Raw genomic sequence first — 17,566 nt, 5'->3', positions numbered from 1 at the left:
TTTTTAACGAAAAGTTATAGAACATTTATAGCAAAATGTTACAATAAAACCTTGCAAAATTGACAGCCGTGCACTTCACTTTATATGCTATAAATATATTCATTACACCTACCTGGTATATATTCTATGATAAAATGATAAACAAAAAAGCAAAACGTCTATTAAAATTCAACCGTTTAAATTAGAATGTGCATATGTTTAATTTAAATACGAAAACATTTTCTTGTTATATTCTAAAAGGGTAATTATAAAAGATTATTTCAATGAAATATACTCGTACCTTACCCGTGAAAATAGGTAAAACGTTTTTATTTTATTTCATAAATTTAGACTGGAACATTCATTTTAATCATTTATTGATAATAACAAAATTAATGTAATAATTTACAAACATCAAAATTTAGTGCAAGCTTTCTTTAAATATTTAACAATTATATTTCTTTAATGATACAGCTTTTTTATTGAATAAATAACTTATCTGTCTATTTATATATACATGATTTTTTTTTTCAGATCAAGGATAGATTTTATAGCTTTTCCTATAACTGTAAAAATGCATTAATTGAACTTGAAAGCCAAATATATTGTCTTTAATTTCTTATAGACCTTATTTGCTGAAATTCAATATACACAAAACTACAAAAAAATCGTTTCAAACATACACAAAATACATCAGACGTCTATGTAGGCATATTGCTATTGACAAAATTAAAAGACTTGTAGTTTGTAATGGTATTATTTTCTTCGTTATGTATAAACCAAAAAAAGTTGTAACAAAATGTTATAATAATAGACCCTTTCTACATCTAAGCCAAAGTATGTGTTGTATATTTTTGTTTGTCATACTTTATGCATTTCCATACGAAGCGCGAACACGTAAGTAAAAGGACAGTAAGGCTCCACGAACCCTAGAACAGGCCATGTAACGGTCAGGAAGGTTCTATATTGAGCGCCGCTATTCGATTGTCTGTACTCAATTGTGTCAAAACATAGAAATAAAGTGTTTTTATCTCTTATATTAAAACATTTAAAATGTGCATTAAGGATATGTAAACGACAAAACAAAGACAGCTTTTCTTTATGTTTCGTACTCGGGACACCAGTATATGCTTTTTTTTTAAAAAATGGATAATGTTTTTACATAAAACAAGATTTTATATCCGGTATAGCAAGTACAACGATATATTTTTATACAAAATTACGATTAGAATACAAGGATGGAAACAGAGTTTCCTCAATGCTATATTTTCTTAGGTTTTAAGTAACACTGTCACAATTCTAGGTCATATGGCGACTTTCCAGCTTCTGATGGTGGTAGAAGACTTCAGTTGCCCTGTGGGAATTATTTTACGTACGGTTGGGCACTTGGGTAGAACCATTGACATTCCGTCAGCCAGATGGATGGCTTCCTCTACATAAAAATGTCTACACCCGAAGTCTGGTTTCGAAACCATAGTGATGAGCTAAGTCAGCGACCTTAACCAATAGCCACAATAGCCACAGAAGTCCATTCTTAATCAGTACACAAATGTTACTACATGAAATCTGTTTCATAGTTAGAACTATTAAGTTTGACAAGTTTTATTTCATATATATCCATTAGGTTGGCTAAGAAGCCCACGAGACATACAAATACAAAACTTTATGGTGAACAGTAACAACAACACACATATAATGACTTTGAATACATATGAGCCGTGCCATGAGAAAACCAACATAGTGGCTTTGCGACCAGCATGGATCCAGACCAGCCTGCGCATCCGCGCAGTCTGGTCAGGCTCCATGCTGTTCGCTTTGAAAGCCTATTGGAATTGGAGAAACTGTTAGCGAACAGCATGGATCCTGACCAGACTGCGCGGATGCGCAGGCTGGTCTGGATCCATGCTGGTCGCATACCCACTATGTTGGTTTTCCCATGGCACGGCTCATATAACACAAGTAAGTAAATATAATATATAGTTTATCACAATGGAGAAGGTTACATAAAGTTGAAAGCAATCTCTAGCTTTCATGGTCATTTTCATATATATAACTATACATTCACAACACAATTCAAAATCTATAATATTCCAGTTGTACGTCACCCTAAAAGAAATGAAACAGAAAGGCGACTGACTGTAACAGGACTATTTAACATTATGCAAGAATATATAGTAAAATAAACTGTCAAAAAGTGCCGATTATCAGAATAATTATTTATATTGATATTCTTATTCACATGAGACTGAAAGTCCTATACGTTACATAAAATACTTATGGTGACAATTATGAAACATAGGTGTAACACTTGACCCAGCGTAAATTCTAACAATATTGCTAGTTGTGCAGTATCAGAAATTTGACTGGTAAACCACTTTCCCAAAGTATTTGGTATTTTTATTGTGTGAAAAAGGCCACATACAGGACTTGAACTATCGTTCTACCTATGTCTAGAAGATTCCAAAAGATTTTTTGCGATTAAAGTGATTATCAATATATTGTATATATCGTCATACTTTATTGAAAACATATATATTAAAAATCTACTCTCTCTGGAAAGTGTCTTTAAATTCGCAAAAGATAGCATGTATTTAAGGACGTAAGTAAGTGTTAAATGAATATTAGGATTAAATGTTTCCAAATAATCAATTTTTTCCTCAAAGTTTTGTATGTAAAGTTTTTCTTTTTAATGTCATTACTTTTATGGGAGTCCGTCTGAGTACTTTTCACGTGATGATGCAATCATAAGTACAATAACTATTCAAAACTAATGGTAAATATTTTCAAATTGCATTTAGACTGAAACTGTTAAACGAATGCCGGTACAAAACTGTCAACCCCGCATGCAAGATATGTTTTAATAAGATTCGAATGAACGGGTTCAAAAGAAGTCTTTATGTTTCCAGTATTTCCTTATATACGTGTAAAAGTTTTATAGTTACTCACTCGATTATCATGATATGTAAATATGTTTGCTTCTCAAAAATATATTATTCATTTTTAAATACGTATGGGATGCATTATTGGCCTTTCAAAAAGTGCTAAATTATATATAGATAAAAGTACCCTGGTCTCTATATGTACCTCGTATTTTTTTCAAAATGAAAGCATGCTATAGCTTAAACTTGCTTTAATATCTACTTACTTAAGCACAGGAAAACGGAGATAAACAAAAAAAAAATTAGAATGTCTTAGTGAAACAAAGCCAAAAACAAAGTTAAAACGAGTTACCGTCGTAAAATGACTTGAAACTATATATGTAATCAGCATTGAATATTATTTACAAACAAACAAAATTCCGAAACATGTTAAATATATTTGTATACTTACATAGCTAGATATAAACAAAAGCAATTGCTTAAATTATAATTATTGGAGTCAGTTTAACGTTTAGAGTTTATCATTTACAATTCCATCAGGCTAAGAAGCCCATCAGAGCAACATGGCATAACATATGACGAACAGTAATTTTAACAATGCAATCTACAGGCTTAGAGAAACGTTCTAAGACAGACGGAAAGATCTTCCTCAGCCCTGTGTCACTGACCACTTAGTAATGAACTAAATGAAAATTAAAAATGCAAAAAGGGGCCACTTGCATATAAGTGAAGATGCTAGAGAGCACACTTCTGCGTTATGCTCTGGTCTACCTACATATTACGTATCCATTTTATTTTTAAGCAAAATGTGTAAGGAAACATAGATAGCAAAATAAAAGCATGTGGAATAACAAAAAATAGATACATTCTTTATATACTGAAGCGTAGACGGACACAAACACGCAAAATGACAAAAATCAGAAATCTTAACACACCATTGACTGAGAAACGCACAATATTGAATGTAAAGGCATAAGTCAATTATAATTGTGGTAATATACAAAAAAATGCAAGCTGTATGCATTAAATTATATATTAATTAGACAAAGAATTTTAAAGCACTTGAAAAAGCGTTCAGATGTTAAAAGTCCTGAATTGTGGTCTCCAGGATTTGTGCAATATATATAGATAAATATGGAATTAACTCATAATAATGTATCTGGTAAACCGTATCATTAAGCTTCGTTTAAAGTAACATGTTATTGTAAATCCATATATTACTCTATAAATACACCGGGGCTATAAAACCAAAGACACATGTGTCATCCCACACATCTGAAAATGGCTCACGACGGGCTTTTATAGGTTTTCTTTAGAAATATTTTTAACAAGAAACTGCGCGAAGTATTCTAATGTTTATTCTTGATTTCATGTTTTCTTGAAAAAATGTGGACCTTTCCATGGGGAAACTTGTAGCGTGACATGATATAATTATTGCATAATAAGTAGTTTCAAGTACTGGAAAATCTTTGTTTTTCTTATGTTCATGTAGAAACTAGAGACAAGTATATTGTAATACAGTTATCTAAGGGAAATCAAATTCTACCATATTTTACAAATTATTTTTATTTGTGTTGTCATGGCAACGGCAATTCCAAAGCACATATGCGACATGAAATTATAGAGTTATATAGATAAAAGGCCCGTGATTCAACCAAAAAGAATGGTAAATAAAGTTCTTCATGAATATTTTGTTATCTCAATTTTGATTTTTGTCACTAATACACATTTCTCATGGAACGGCTCTATAATTTAGTATAAACTCTAGGTACAAGGTTATACAAATGAGTTTTGAGACCAGACTCAGAATGCACCATTGTATTCGTCAATTTCAGTTCTGAGCTCAAATTTAATTAATCAAATGCTGGAGTTTCGAGTGGTGCTGTCTCCAATCCGCATTTAGTACATGTTATTGTGGTTTCAAGACTTTTAAGAGATAATGCACTTATAAAAACAAATTGTAAGTTTATATTACTGTGAATACAAAAGGGTAAAACCATTGCAAACGCACATAATATACTCTTATATGTACAATAAATAGAATAACAATTAGAATTTAGCAGAGTTTGAAGTAGCTGCTTCTTTGATTTGAAGAGAATCTATACAAAATATGTTGAAATTTCTCAAATAACTAAAACACCTATAGATCTAGTGAGAGTAATTGTATAACATTAAAGAGGTGTAATTCATGTGTTTTACCGGCAGTATATATAAAAATCACACTGACGCTAACATACGCACAGATAGACGCAGACATGCTCAGTCACGCACAAAAAAATATCATAAATCGATACAAACCCATAATGTGCACTAAAAGTCAACAATTAAACACAACATTACATTAAAAAACAGAGAAAGAAAAACCAATAAATGTCTAGCAAAAATATTAAATTAAAATATGATCGAAAGTTAATACGCAAATGCAAAAATAAGAGTGCTCCTACACACTGTTTAACACTAACTCATTTACATATGTTCTTTATACTTTTGCAATTTTAATTGAGAACTACAAACTCACGGAAATATAATATACGCAAATATTTATTTAGAAGAAGTTGATTTCAATTTTTCGGGTTTTTTTTATTCGTGTGTGTTCAAAGTAACTTGATAAACAGCCCTGTCAGTCCTTGTGATAGCGGATATCATTTTCAAAATTGCCCCTTTATCATACCAACATTAAATATTGGAAACGAAGATTTTTAAAAAATATTTTATATGTTTGCTCCAGGAATTTCAAACAAATCTATGATATGATAAAAATCCAACTGACCACTTTTGAAGTCGTCTTCATCATTGTCGTTCAATAAAGTAATAAATTCAACTAGCATGTACAAGTCAATGTTAATGTACTAACAGACGGACAAGAGGTACGCAAAGAAGCACAAGAGTGATAAGATCGAAACAAATTTACTTGGGTTGCAATACGAGAAAAGGCCATATGAGCCGCGCCATGAGAAAACCAACATAGTGCATTTGCATCCGCGCAGTCTGGTCAGGATTCATGCTGTTCACTAAAGGCCCATCTAGACAGTACTCCTTGCTGTATAAACTGATCTATACATCAAAGTTTACCGTGAAGATGGGGTCTACTACACTGTTCGATAAACCTCTCTGGGAGTATACAACAAGTTTTTAGGATAGAACATGTTCTATTTCTGTAAACCTTGGCCATGCCGATTTTGTTTATTTTACCAATCACATCGAATTAAAGCGAATTAAAATGCTGTTGTATGACATTCCAGAAGTATTGAGAGTATGAAAGTGTACAATTTATGAATTTATTTGTGATTATATACAAAAATGTCGGCTAGTTGGAGCATCGCAGACACAGAAAAAATAATTGAATATTATGATAGGGAAGAAGAATTAAGGGATATAAGAAATCGTAAAAATTCCAAGAAAGACTACAGACAAAGAGCACTTTTGATAAGGGGTGTGACTAATTCCAACAGTTCAAGAAATGAAGGTCTGTCCATGCGTATAAAGTTTTTAAATGCTGTCGGATCTTCAGCATCAAATTCATGTAACAGTGCATTCTATGCACCAAATTTATCCCTCCTGGCTATCCATGACCTCACCCATTGTCTTCCTATCAAATTATCCCTTCTTATTTGCTTAACAGTAACACAAATTATTACTAAACAAACACACAACAAAAGATCTTCTTTAAGCGTTTCCATCGTGCAGAAGGAATGTTGGAGGGAAATTAAATAAAGGATAATGAGTTGCATAAACCATGATTTGCCGTGTAAATGTACAAGGTGTACTCCTTAAAAAAATGTACACCTCAGGTTTATACAGCAAGGAGTACCGTCTAGATGGGCCTTAACAGTTTCTCTAATTGCAATAGGCTTTGAAAGCGAACACCATGGATCCTAACCAGACTGTGCGGATGCACAGGCTGGTCTGGATCCATGCTGGTCGCAAATGCAAATGTTGGTTTTCTCATGTCGCGGTTCATTTGTCAATATGGCTTTCGCTAAACTTCAAAGCTGCAGTTTCATTTTTTATCATGTACTTTCAATAGTTTAAACACATTTTATAACATTTCACCCGCGCAACGTGACGTGCAGCACGCAGGATCATACACTCAGTCATGAAGCCGTAATATATAAGCTTGGAACAGTTAGATAACTCTAAAACAATTCTAGAAACGCTTAATTTATGAATATATTTTTTCATCTTTGCTTGGATATATTTTAATAAGAATTGTAGATCTTTATAATCTAATTTCGTTTGTATTCAAGTGTTGGCTTCTACCAGCTTAATTGTTTTGTGACATCTTTACTGTCTGAAACACTGACATTGTCAAAAATTATCGTTATGTTTCAATAATAAAGTATGTTTAAAGATCTTTTGGAAGCATAAACCATTGAAAAACATGAAATAAATTTTTTTAGAATCTCCAAGTAAAAATTGCATTAGATATATTTATGAATGTGTGCTAACGATGTCTAATACAAGGGTGGTTGAATCCTGTAACGTTGGAACCTGTTACGAGTTTAGTTTGAGGTTTTGTGCACAGTTAACCCGTTAAAACTTCCCGTTAATGTTCTGGCGGAGCTTCGCTTTATTGCTTTATTTGTTCGTTTCACCCTTTATTCTTGGAACGATGATGTTCACGCTTAATGCGTTGCCATTGAATTAATTAAATACAAATAGTTCATTTGAAAATAAAGGTTCTAAAGTTGCATTCGACAAGATCAATATGATAGATAATATATGAAAGTAATCGTATATAGTCTGTCTACATTTCTTTTTACAGTTTCAGAGGTTTTACGAATAGCTGCATGTGTATTTATACATAAAACGTGTTTCCATGTATCAACACATGAATTAAAACCATAAACTGAAGACAAAATTCAATAGTATCTCTTGACAAATACAATAATAATTGAAATTTCAGTAAAAATCTAGAAATAAAAAGGACTCGCAAAAAAAAGAAGAAAAGTTAAAGTTATAACATTTTTTGTGAGCGTAAATGTAAATAAAACGAGACTATTGCCAAGCAAATAAAGTACCCAACGTTTTTGTTGCTACAGCAACCATAATTTAAGGTGTAGCATACGGACTGCATACTCTCCATATTACCCCCTTAAAACATAACATTCAAACACAAGGGAAATTCTCCACCATCTATGCAGCAGGTTCTTGTACCGTTTTCAACAGGGTCAACCTTGTGCGACTGACGAACGAAGAGCAAATAAATGAAGTGCAAATTTTCTAAATTGTCTTCTATGGAAATGGAAAACAAAACAAAACAACTGTGCTGTTAAAATGATGGCTCGATCTATCTTTTGTGACTGACGGAGAGGAAGAGAGGATGAAACAAATTAAATAATGTACATAATCTTTCTATTAACAAGGGTTCATACAAAATCTCTAATACTTTTAAAGTTATGACAGAATATACCATTTGTGACTGGCTCACAGACAGACAGACAGACAGACAGACGGACGGAACAGAATAAAATTATATGAATACTGTATACATCGTGTTCTATTTATGTACCATGTTTCAGAAAAATATAATATATTGACTATTTGCTACTATATCAACTAGATTTTTCGACGTAGTGACACAGTAAAAAGCCATGTACTATCATTAAATACAATGTTATCACAGGTTCCAGAGAGTACATTCACTGGACATACGAAAGAACGGGCGGAAGGATGGACGGAGGGCGAACCTATTTTGAAAAGGTTTTTGCCGGTCGGGGATTAAGAGAATACAATGTTATTCATGTGATACAGGTTAATTATTTATCTGTCACAAAGTGAATTTACGTTATGTTTAAATACAGTTTGTATGTTAACTATACTATGTAAAGACAATGTCTTTACTTCATTAAGTACGGGATAAATAGAACAATTTGAGTTGTAGTTTGTAGCGAAAATAAAAAAAGAGAATAAAACTTATGCATTTTATATTCATTTTTAATATTCAACTATATTTTTGTTTTACTTTTAATAAATATATAGAGCTGTTTTGCTTGTTTCCGTGTCAGATTGAACTATCTTTCATAGAGTGAACACGTATAAGCCACTGTTGTAAATGTAGATATAATACGTTTGTTTCAGTGAAAGATTGAAGTATTTTTCAGGAAGGAGCACCAGGTGCAATATTTTCACTAGTGGCAAAGCCACGAATGAATATATATAAAATATGGTGTTCATGCGTGAAAGATATTTAATATGATCTTTCACGTGAATTAAACAAGTTTTCTTTTAATTTCATGTTTTGTCTATATTTACCCATTTTTATAGTTTCTATTTTTGATATTTTCACTGTGAACATACCAGATATATTTCTCTCTAATATTTCGGTAATTCACTAAAAAGCCTTTAATAGGGAGGAGGATATTTGGCCGTACGTGTAGAACAAACGGATTTTCTTTTTGATTCTTGCTTTTACTCAATTTTATCCATTTTATAGCTGCTTTCCAATGGAAGATATCTTAGATACATTTCACTGTGAACATAGATATATTTCACTTCGATATATTCTAGTAATTCCATGGAAAACCATATAATGAAGACAGGCGCAAAGTTTCATATCAGATTCATTTTAATCAACAAATTTCACATCACATAAATTTGATACTTATCCCAGTGACGTTACTGCTCCATTTATCTCTTATTTTCCGTCACCATTTAAAATTCTTCGAGAAAAAAAACATTTAAATGTATTTCTTTTTTTTTTGTCATGGAATAAAAGCTCTTACTGGCCGGCAAACCGTTCAATAAGTGTTTAATGTACATATCAATATGTCTACCATGTATATTTCTCAAGCGTATTGTAAAATAATGGTGTATCATTCAGTTACTAATACACGCACAGTTTTACACAGATACATACAGGAACTAACATATGTCTAAACCAATGAACTAAACTTGTTTAAAGTAGAGAAATATAGAAAGCAAGTCAACAATAATATGACAAGAAAACAAGTTTAAACTACTATAATACCTCTCAGTGATTATATATCATGTCCCGTTTTAAACTATTTGGTGCTGTACTTGGTATTTCTGTATAACCAAAGTCACAAATTGCTATTCGAATTGAATTCCAATTGTTTTTGATCACAACAAAACGTTTTCATATCTAGGTTTGTGAGAGTTTTAAACTAACACATTATAATGTCTGTTTTCTCATGGAACAGTTCATATATAGTAACCCAATAGGTTAGTTAGTAGGGGTTAATTTTTACGTCTCCTTAAAATGATATTGCACCGTAATATTGCACGGCCGTGCATATACTATATCACCAAGTTTGTATTTGTTCACCGTCGACAAAGCAAATGAACTTCAGTTCATCAAGTTTCCTTATATTAATTATTCATAACGTTGATTAGTGAACTCGTTTTTGTATAATATTAAGTAAAAAAATTACTCTTTAATAGTATCAGAGTTATAGTTGTATAGTAGGATGATTATTGTAAATATTACATGTATTAGAGAACATTGTGAACATTATTTTAAAGGTCATATACAATGTTGTATATTTATTTTTTATTACTGAATATTTAAAATTGTTCACTGCAAATGATGCTTATAATATAACAATAATTTAGACAGAAAATAGTAAAACTATAGGATGGGAAAATTTAAAAAAGTAGCCGTGAGATGAATACATAGGTCAATATCAGACAAAAAACAATAGGAAAAAAGTCAAAGAAACTTTTAAAGTGATTATTATATGGATAACATTGTTTGGATATTTTAATAAGTGTGGTAACATAGCATAAAAGGTAGAATATTACGGTAAATAACAGATTAGATATACCTGCCTGATTTATTAGTGTTTTTTCACTTTAAGAAACTTTATTTCTAATGCTTACCCTTTCTCGGTCTTAAATATCGTATCATAGGAAATGTTAAAAAATGGCGTTAAAAATATTTTTGCATTTTTCCTATTTGCCATTAAAAAATCAATTATGTGTGTCATTGATATAGGAGCTATATAAAAGGAATTTCCTGTGATGTATAATAACACTATTATATATACTTTATTGTCTATACACATACCAGTTAATATTTATCTATTTAATTACGTATTTTCTTTTGTACAAATTATAAAGATCATATCCAGCAGCAACCGTGATTATTAAAACACTGAATGTCTTTTTCTGCAAAACTGAAAACGAAAAAGTATGTGCTTTCAAAGGATCTTCTTGAAGATTCTTTTATTTATTGTTTTTTTACAACCGCCCTTAATAGCAATGTATACTGTCTGACCTATTTCCAAATATAAATACCATGCTATTTAAGGATGTATTGTTACAAAATATCGCCTTGAATATTACAGAAAACATAGAAACATAGAGAAGGATTTGTCCGCAGGTCACTCACTTCATTTATCTATTCAAAAGAAATAAAAAATATAACCAACCTGCATAATCTATTCACATTTTATATTTTATTAGAGTAAATAATACACTAACAACAACAACAACAACAACAGAAAGATAGCAGCAATAAAAATAAAACAAACAAAATAACAACAATATCACAATAAGACAGCAAAATGTTTGTTCTAAATTAAAGAAAAAAGTTCTAAATAGAGCTATATATCTAAATCACTGAAGGCGATTCATACCGCTAACGCTAGTTTTACTAGGACTTTAAATGCAAATCAGTGATGCAAATGATATCATTTTAAGTGAAACTAGATGTGTGTCCATAGCACACAGATGCCCCCTACTCATGTTACTGTACATGGTTTCATGACTCTAGGTGAAATATTTCAAAGATGTTTGCAGGACTGTATGCGTATTTTTCACGAAGTGAAGGACCATAACTCTGGACTAGCTGAGTGAAATCTCAAAGAGAATACCAGGTGCACAAATTGATATGCTATAAAACAATCCTCTAACGTTTTATGTCACTAGGTCAAGTATAGTATGAGACACACGGGGCACAAACGTTTTTTTATGAAGTCAATGGCCATAACTCTGGTCTTGCAAAGTGAAATAAAACATTCACATGCTGGATATTATTCCTACTTGGTTTCATAACTCAATGTAAAAATATCTTTTAAGATATATGCATCATAAACTTTTAATCATTTTATGTGTATTTTTCACTAAGTCAAGGACCATAACTCCAGTCTGGCTGAGTGAAACCCCAGACAGAACACCAGGTGCACAACCTCAATTGCTATATAACAATCCCATAATGTTTTATGATTCTAAGTAAAATACTTTTTGATATACATATGACACAAGTTTGTATACAATTTATGCATATTTTTGACAATCAAGGGCCATAACTCTAGTCTGACAGGAATCCTGAAAAATCCCAGGTGCACATTTTGACATGCTGAATAATATTCCTACGATGTTTCATGATGCTAGGTAAAATACTTTTTTGTGATATGTGCGACACAACTTTTATGCCTTTCTATGCATATTTTTGACTAAGTCAAGGGCCATAACTCTGGTTCTGCTGAGTGATATCTCTAACAAAACCCCAGGTGCACAATTCCACATGCTGAATAATAGTCCTATTATGTTTCATAATACTGCGTCAAATACTTTTTGAGATACATGCGACACAAACTTAGACCCTTTTATGCATATTTTTGATTATGTCAAGGATCATAACTCAGATCTGGCTGTGTGAGATCCAAATTAAAACCCCTGGTGCACAACTTGTCTTGCTGAATAACAAATCTGTGAGGTTTAATGACTCTGGCTCAAATAGAGATATGAACGACACAAATTCGGACAGACGAAAAAGGGCAATTCCCACTCCTCCCACAAAAATAAAATTTTGGGGATACAATAATATGAAAAATTTAAGTACAAATAAAAGGAAAATAAATCTACAATGGTTTAAGATAGAGTTATATTTCTTGTGTTATACACTCCCTCTCATTATGATCTATCATTGTATAAATTAACATTAAAATTCTATACGAAGGATTCAAACGCTATTGCTTGAAATGTTAGAAAAATAAGTACAAAGGAAGACAATTGAAAATTATTCAAAATAGAATAAAAGGTTCTTCTGCTCCACACTTCCACCTCTTATTGCAAAGTATCATTTATCAAGCAATGTTGATTATTTTCAATAGAGTCAAATTACTACCTTTAAAGTAAAATTTAAAAAGTAGTAAAAAAGGGAGGCTGTTCTTAAATAGTTCAAGAGTTTGCTTCTTTACTATATATTTCCTCTCATTGCCACCTATTATTGTATCTTATAATATTAAATTCACTCCAGCAAATGTAAGGCTATTGTTTTAAATATTAAATATATAAAAAAAGTACACAAAGAAACAATTCTAAAGTTATCATAAATGTAGTACGGTTCAAGAGCTCAATACTTCCTTTTATTGCCACTTATCATAGTTTCAAGTTACAATAAGATATATTTTCGAAATTCATACGCAAAAAGAAAACAAGGACGAAGTAAAATCAAAAGCATTCAAAATATGTTCAAACTTTGAAAAGTTCTTCTTGAGACATCAGGAATGATATATAACGTAACTGGCACTCTGTATAACTTTCAGGGCAAACGTCTTAAAAATGATGTTTTAAATGCTCTTGCGAATTTCGGATGCATACGAGTCTATATATAAGGCTTATTTGCAGAGTAGAGGTCCTGAGAGGCAGTGGACCTTAGTTCGTTCTGATTGACAAAGTATGACCAGTTTCATTTTCTTAAAGGCTTTGTAAAGTCAACGCTCCAATTCTGGTGTGTGATATATGCAGGATGTCACATGAATGACTTTGCATACCGAATTTATTTGAACAAGCTTAATAAATTCAATGTGGAAAGGCTCAAATGTTAAAGCATTTTTGTCACACGATAGCTTTCTCATGCTGTATATCGAATTTTCTTCTTTCTTTACCGATGATAGACAATGGCTAAAATATTTTATACTTGAAACGACGCCAGATAAATTTCTACACTTTTCTAACAACAAAAAAATGACAAGATTTCATTAAAATATGTGATGAACAGGTATTAAACAGCCACCGATAGAAAGTGCCTATATCGATATAGAATATGGCGTCGAATAAACACACGCTGTGACTTATTGGAAGAAAATGCTATGATATACTTCATAGGGTCATTCAGCAATTTATGCACTGTATAATATATATATATATATTATATTTCAGACTGCACATATCAAAGCAATTTCGTTCAAATTTCAGAGTAAAAAGCAAATGGGACACATAGGTCAGTTTAATATAAAACCAAATCTCCAATCTTTAACATGGTATATAGTATAATGTATCTGGTTTAAAACTGCTATCAAAATATATTACAAATCGAGACAAAACTGCCCTTACTATGGTTTTAAATTGCAAATGTGTCCATCACAGGTCTAAGCATTGAATCTTCAGATAATTTCAGGTAATGCATAATCTACATCAGAAGATAACAGGTCATCAACAAAAAATAAAACCTTCTGATTTAAAATAGAAACATTATTCATTAAGAAAAGAAATAGACGCATAAACTTACACCATATACACATATAAACTTTAAAATCTTTACTCAACGAGGATAAGGTTCGACTTGGCGTGGACGGTAGCTTGCATTTCCACTACCGTCCATGAACAGGCTCAATCAAACCGAGCCTGCAACATTTTCGTTTTTTGTCGTGTTGAGCGACCTGTGAAGTTTCCTTATTTTTCTATTGGATTAGTTGTCGATCTAAATGGGATCTGGAAAGGGAATGTATACTCCTAAATAAAGTTATAAAAATACTTATGGAGGTAAAAAGCGAAGTTGTAACTCGATGTTAAAAACATTGATATTACCTACGTTGTACCTCTGTCTAACAGTTTGATAGTGGAATTGCATGAAATTTGCATAGTACCTACATTTACGGCTATCGAGGTAAATATTTAAGACCAAAATTGAAACTTGAACAAAATCAGGCATTTATAGGGGATTTAAATATATCATAACATGATAAACCATGACGATTCTCATGCAAATGATACATTCTAAGAGAAGTGTGTAGTCTTTGTATAGACCTTTATCACAATCCTTAAGGTTTACGGTGCCATTTGGCATAAACCACCTTGGTTTTAATAAAAACCGCGGATTTTGAAACTGAGCATTGGCGATTTACAATAGTAAAATGTGTATTATTATACGTGAAATATTTTGTTCGAAACATTATACTGTATAAAACATACTACTATTCGAACATACAAATGTATACTTGCTGAACATGTTTGTATTCAAACAATGTAAAAAAGAATAGGATATAGAACGATAATACTGCAATTGCTATAAAAGAGTAAAATATTTTGAGCAATAGAAATATGATAATAAATGAAATAATGAAGTCTGTGAAAAGATCCTTAGGAAGAACATAACGTAACCAAGCAACACAATAGCAGACTCGATTTGACTGAGCATGCTAATGAGAGGTAATGAGAGGTAATGGAATGTGCAACACCCTCACTCCCCCTCCTCCCTCCTAGCACTGGCTTAAGCGAAATTCTGTAGTAGTCAAATTGAGTGTTCTCCATAATCCAAACGGGCTGGAAAATGTAACATTACTACCTAATAAGATGCTAGGACCAAATTTAGAGCTATAGAAAGCTCGAGAGGCTGATTATGTGTGATTTCAAGCATTTAGATCTCGATATGTACGAGCTTAACACTTCATCCGATGTCATGGTTTTTTTGTACGAGTTTGACATTTTATTTTATAAATGCGCATTTGCATTAAGGGCAAAGTTCTGTAGAGACAAAAATATGAAGGAGCAATACTTATATCTATAATAGAAGAAGGGCCTGTCTATTATAGGGTTGTTTGGAAGAACAGTTCGCAGTGAAACAAAATATCAGCAGGACGTTATGTAATGTGCAATCACCCTCACGCCCTCTATAACTGGCCTAAGAGGAACTCCGTTATAGAATACTACTCCGTGATCCAAAAGGACCAGAAAAAAAAGAATACCAAGTACGGAAGTGTAAAGTAGTGTATGTAGTTTGTAGCTTATTCCTCAGATTGTTAAAGTGCTATAAATGCTAAGTAAAATACGTTTGAAAGATGTACAGCTGAGATAGGAAAATCATTACATGCGAAAGTACTGGTATGAAATTCGGGAAACCAAGACATTGCTTATGTTTTATTATAGTGATAACTATAAGAGTAGCAAATAAAATTCTGTAATACTTAATCTACCGAGAGACCAACTCATTTGGACCATATATCAACTTTTCATGAGGTCAAGAGCAGAACAAGATGACTGAAATGCAAACCCCAGATGTCATGTGCAAGAGATACAAAATGTTAAGATAGGATATCAAATTAAAAATTCATACTAGAATTTAGGAAGATGTAAGAAGGTGACAGAATAAGCAGTTTTGGTGTAATGCGAAAAGACATTCTATATCCATGATCCAGACATGTGAAATTGTTCATTTTCTGGTCTCCAATGCATGCTCGGCAGAAGAAACCTCAAGATGTATGACAGTTAGAAGCAAATAAATTGATTCAAGACAAAATTATACAACACTGCAATATGTTGACCTTGTATTTGGAAATGATGTTGTAAATGCATGTCGTCCTTTAAAAGATTTGACCCTGTAGAATTTTAAAGACAAACAAACATTATTCTATCAAAATGATATTTACAGTGCAAAAACTGATTTAGATTTAGAAGTGCAGCGCTTGTAAACATGGAAACATAATATCTCACATTGTGGTAACATCTGCAGCAGACAAACATAAAAACATTCAACAGACGGACGAATATTTGAAACAAAGTTTCGCTGATTTGTTGTGTGGATATCGTGTCATAAATGCGTTGCAATATACTGAAGGTAAGAGAACAAATATAGAAGTAATGCTGTTCGCATCAAATAATAATCAAAAGCATTTTCCAGTCTAATCGGAGGGAGATGGACAGTGACTGTGTGATAAAATAAACAAACTTTGAAGAATCTCAGGGCAGTGTATCACTCCAACATGTGTACGGAACAACATAAGCCAGCATTGATATACATACCTTCACTTCGCAGAATAAGTCATATCAGTTGGTACCTAACCAGTGATGCCACCGAATCTCTTTTGGACTAAGACTATCTCACGATTAGATTAAATTTGGGGAGTGTGATATTTCTGAAACCATATTGGACAGACTGCAACATGCCTACAACATAGCAGTTCGCATCACAATTAGGACGTTCGCCCAAAAAGTCATATTATTCATATACTGAAAGAGCACAATGAGATACCCGTGTAATACAGAATACAGTACAAGTCTTATAGTGGACATGATAGAAGTAAACAGGTCAGTTAGAAGCAACATGATTAAAGCCATTGTGTCAGTAGTTGTGTCAAAGACCCGAACCTTGATGCACCGTAAATGACGCTTTGCGTGCACTGCTCAAATACTATGTTCCCCTTCGATATACTGTGGGATTTTAAAAATACTTTTAAAGGCCCATTTCTTTTTACTGATTGAGTAACCGGAACAATCGAAAGTAGAGAATAATATTTCATCATGTAAAGAATTTCAATGTTTTATTTCCTTTACCTGTTCGTCATGTATATATATCATGCTTGCACTTTGTTTGTTTTTCAGACTTGGAATGGCTCGTTTTTTGAAATGTATTCTTTGAAGCATTTTTCAATACGTACGTATAGATGTAAAGGGTGCTATATAAATGTGGTATAATAATAGTAATAAATATGTACCGCACGTTTATGTAAAACTGAAGCATG

At 32.1% G+C, this 17,566-nt stretch overlaps 1 protein-coding gene across 19 annotated transcripts in view; it reads left to right on the top strand.

Moving 5' to 3' along the window:
• LOC123561779 (uncharacterized) overlaps window positions 1-17,566 on the top strand; it is a 132,387-nt gene that overhangs the window by 11,072 nt on the left and 103,749 nt on the right. For 3 of the 19 annotated variants that reach the window (XR_008372742.1, XR_008372739.1, XR_008372729.1), the window contains exons 2-3: window positions 15,641-15,816; window positions 17,427-17,478. The exons of 12 other annotated variants lie outside the window; for them this stretch is intronic. Coding sequence is in view for 1 of the 7 variants with exons in the window: in XM_053552939.1 (XP_053408914.1) it covers window positions 17,068-17,132 (65 nt within the window). In the remaining 6 variants the exon portion in view is untranslated. 4 more of the 19 variants (XR_008372735.1, XM_053552939.1, XR_008372734.1 and 1 more) reach the window with 3 other exon arrangements.

The sequence above is a fragment of the Mercenaria mercenaria genome, chromosome 10 (genome assembly GCF_021730395.1).
Source record: "Mercenaria mercenaria strain notata chromosome 10, MADL_Memer_1, whole genome shotgun sequence".
Lineage (NCBI taxonomy): Eukaryota > Metazoa > Mollusca > Bivalvia > Venerida > Veneridae > Mercenaria > Mercenaria mercenaria.
The sequence above is the reverse complement of the archived record's forward strand: the minus strand, read 5'-3'. Positions and strand labels throughout refer to the sequence as shown.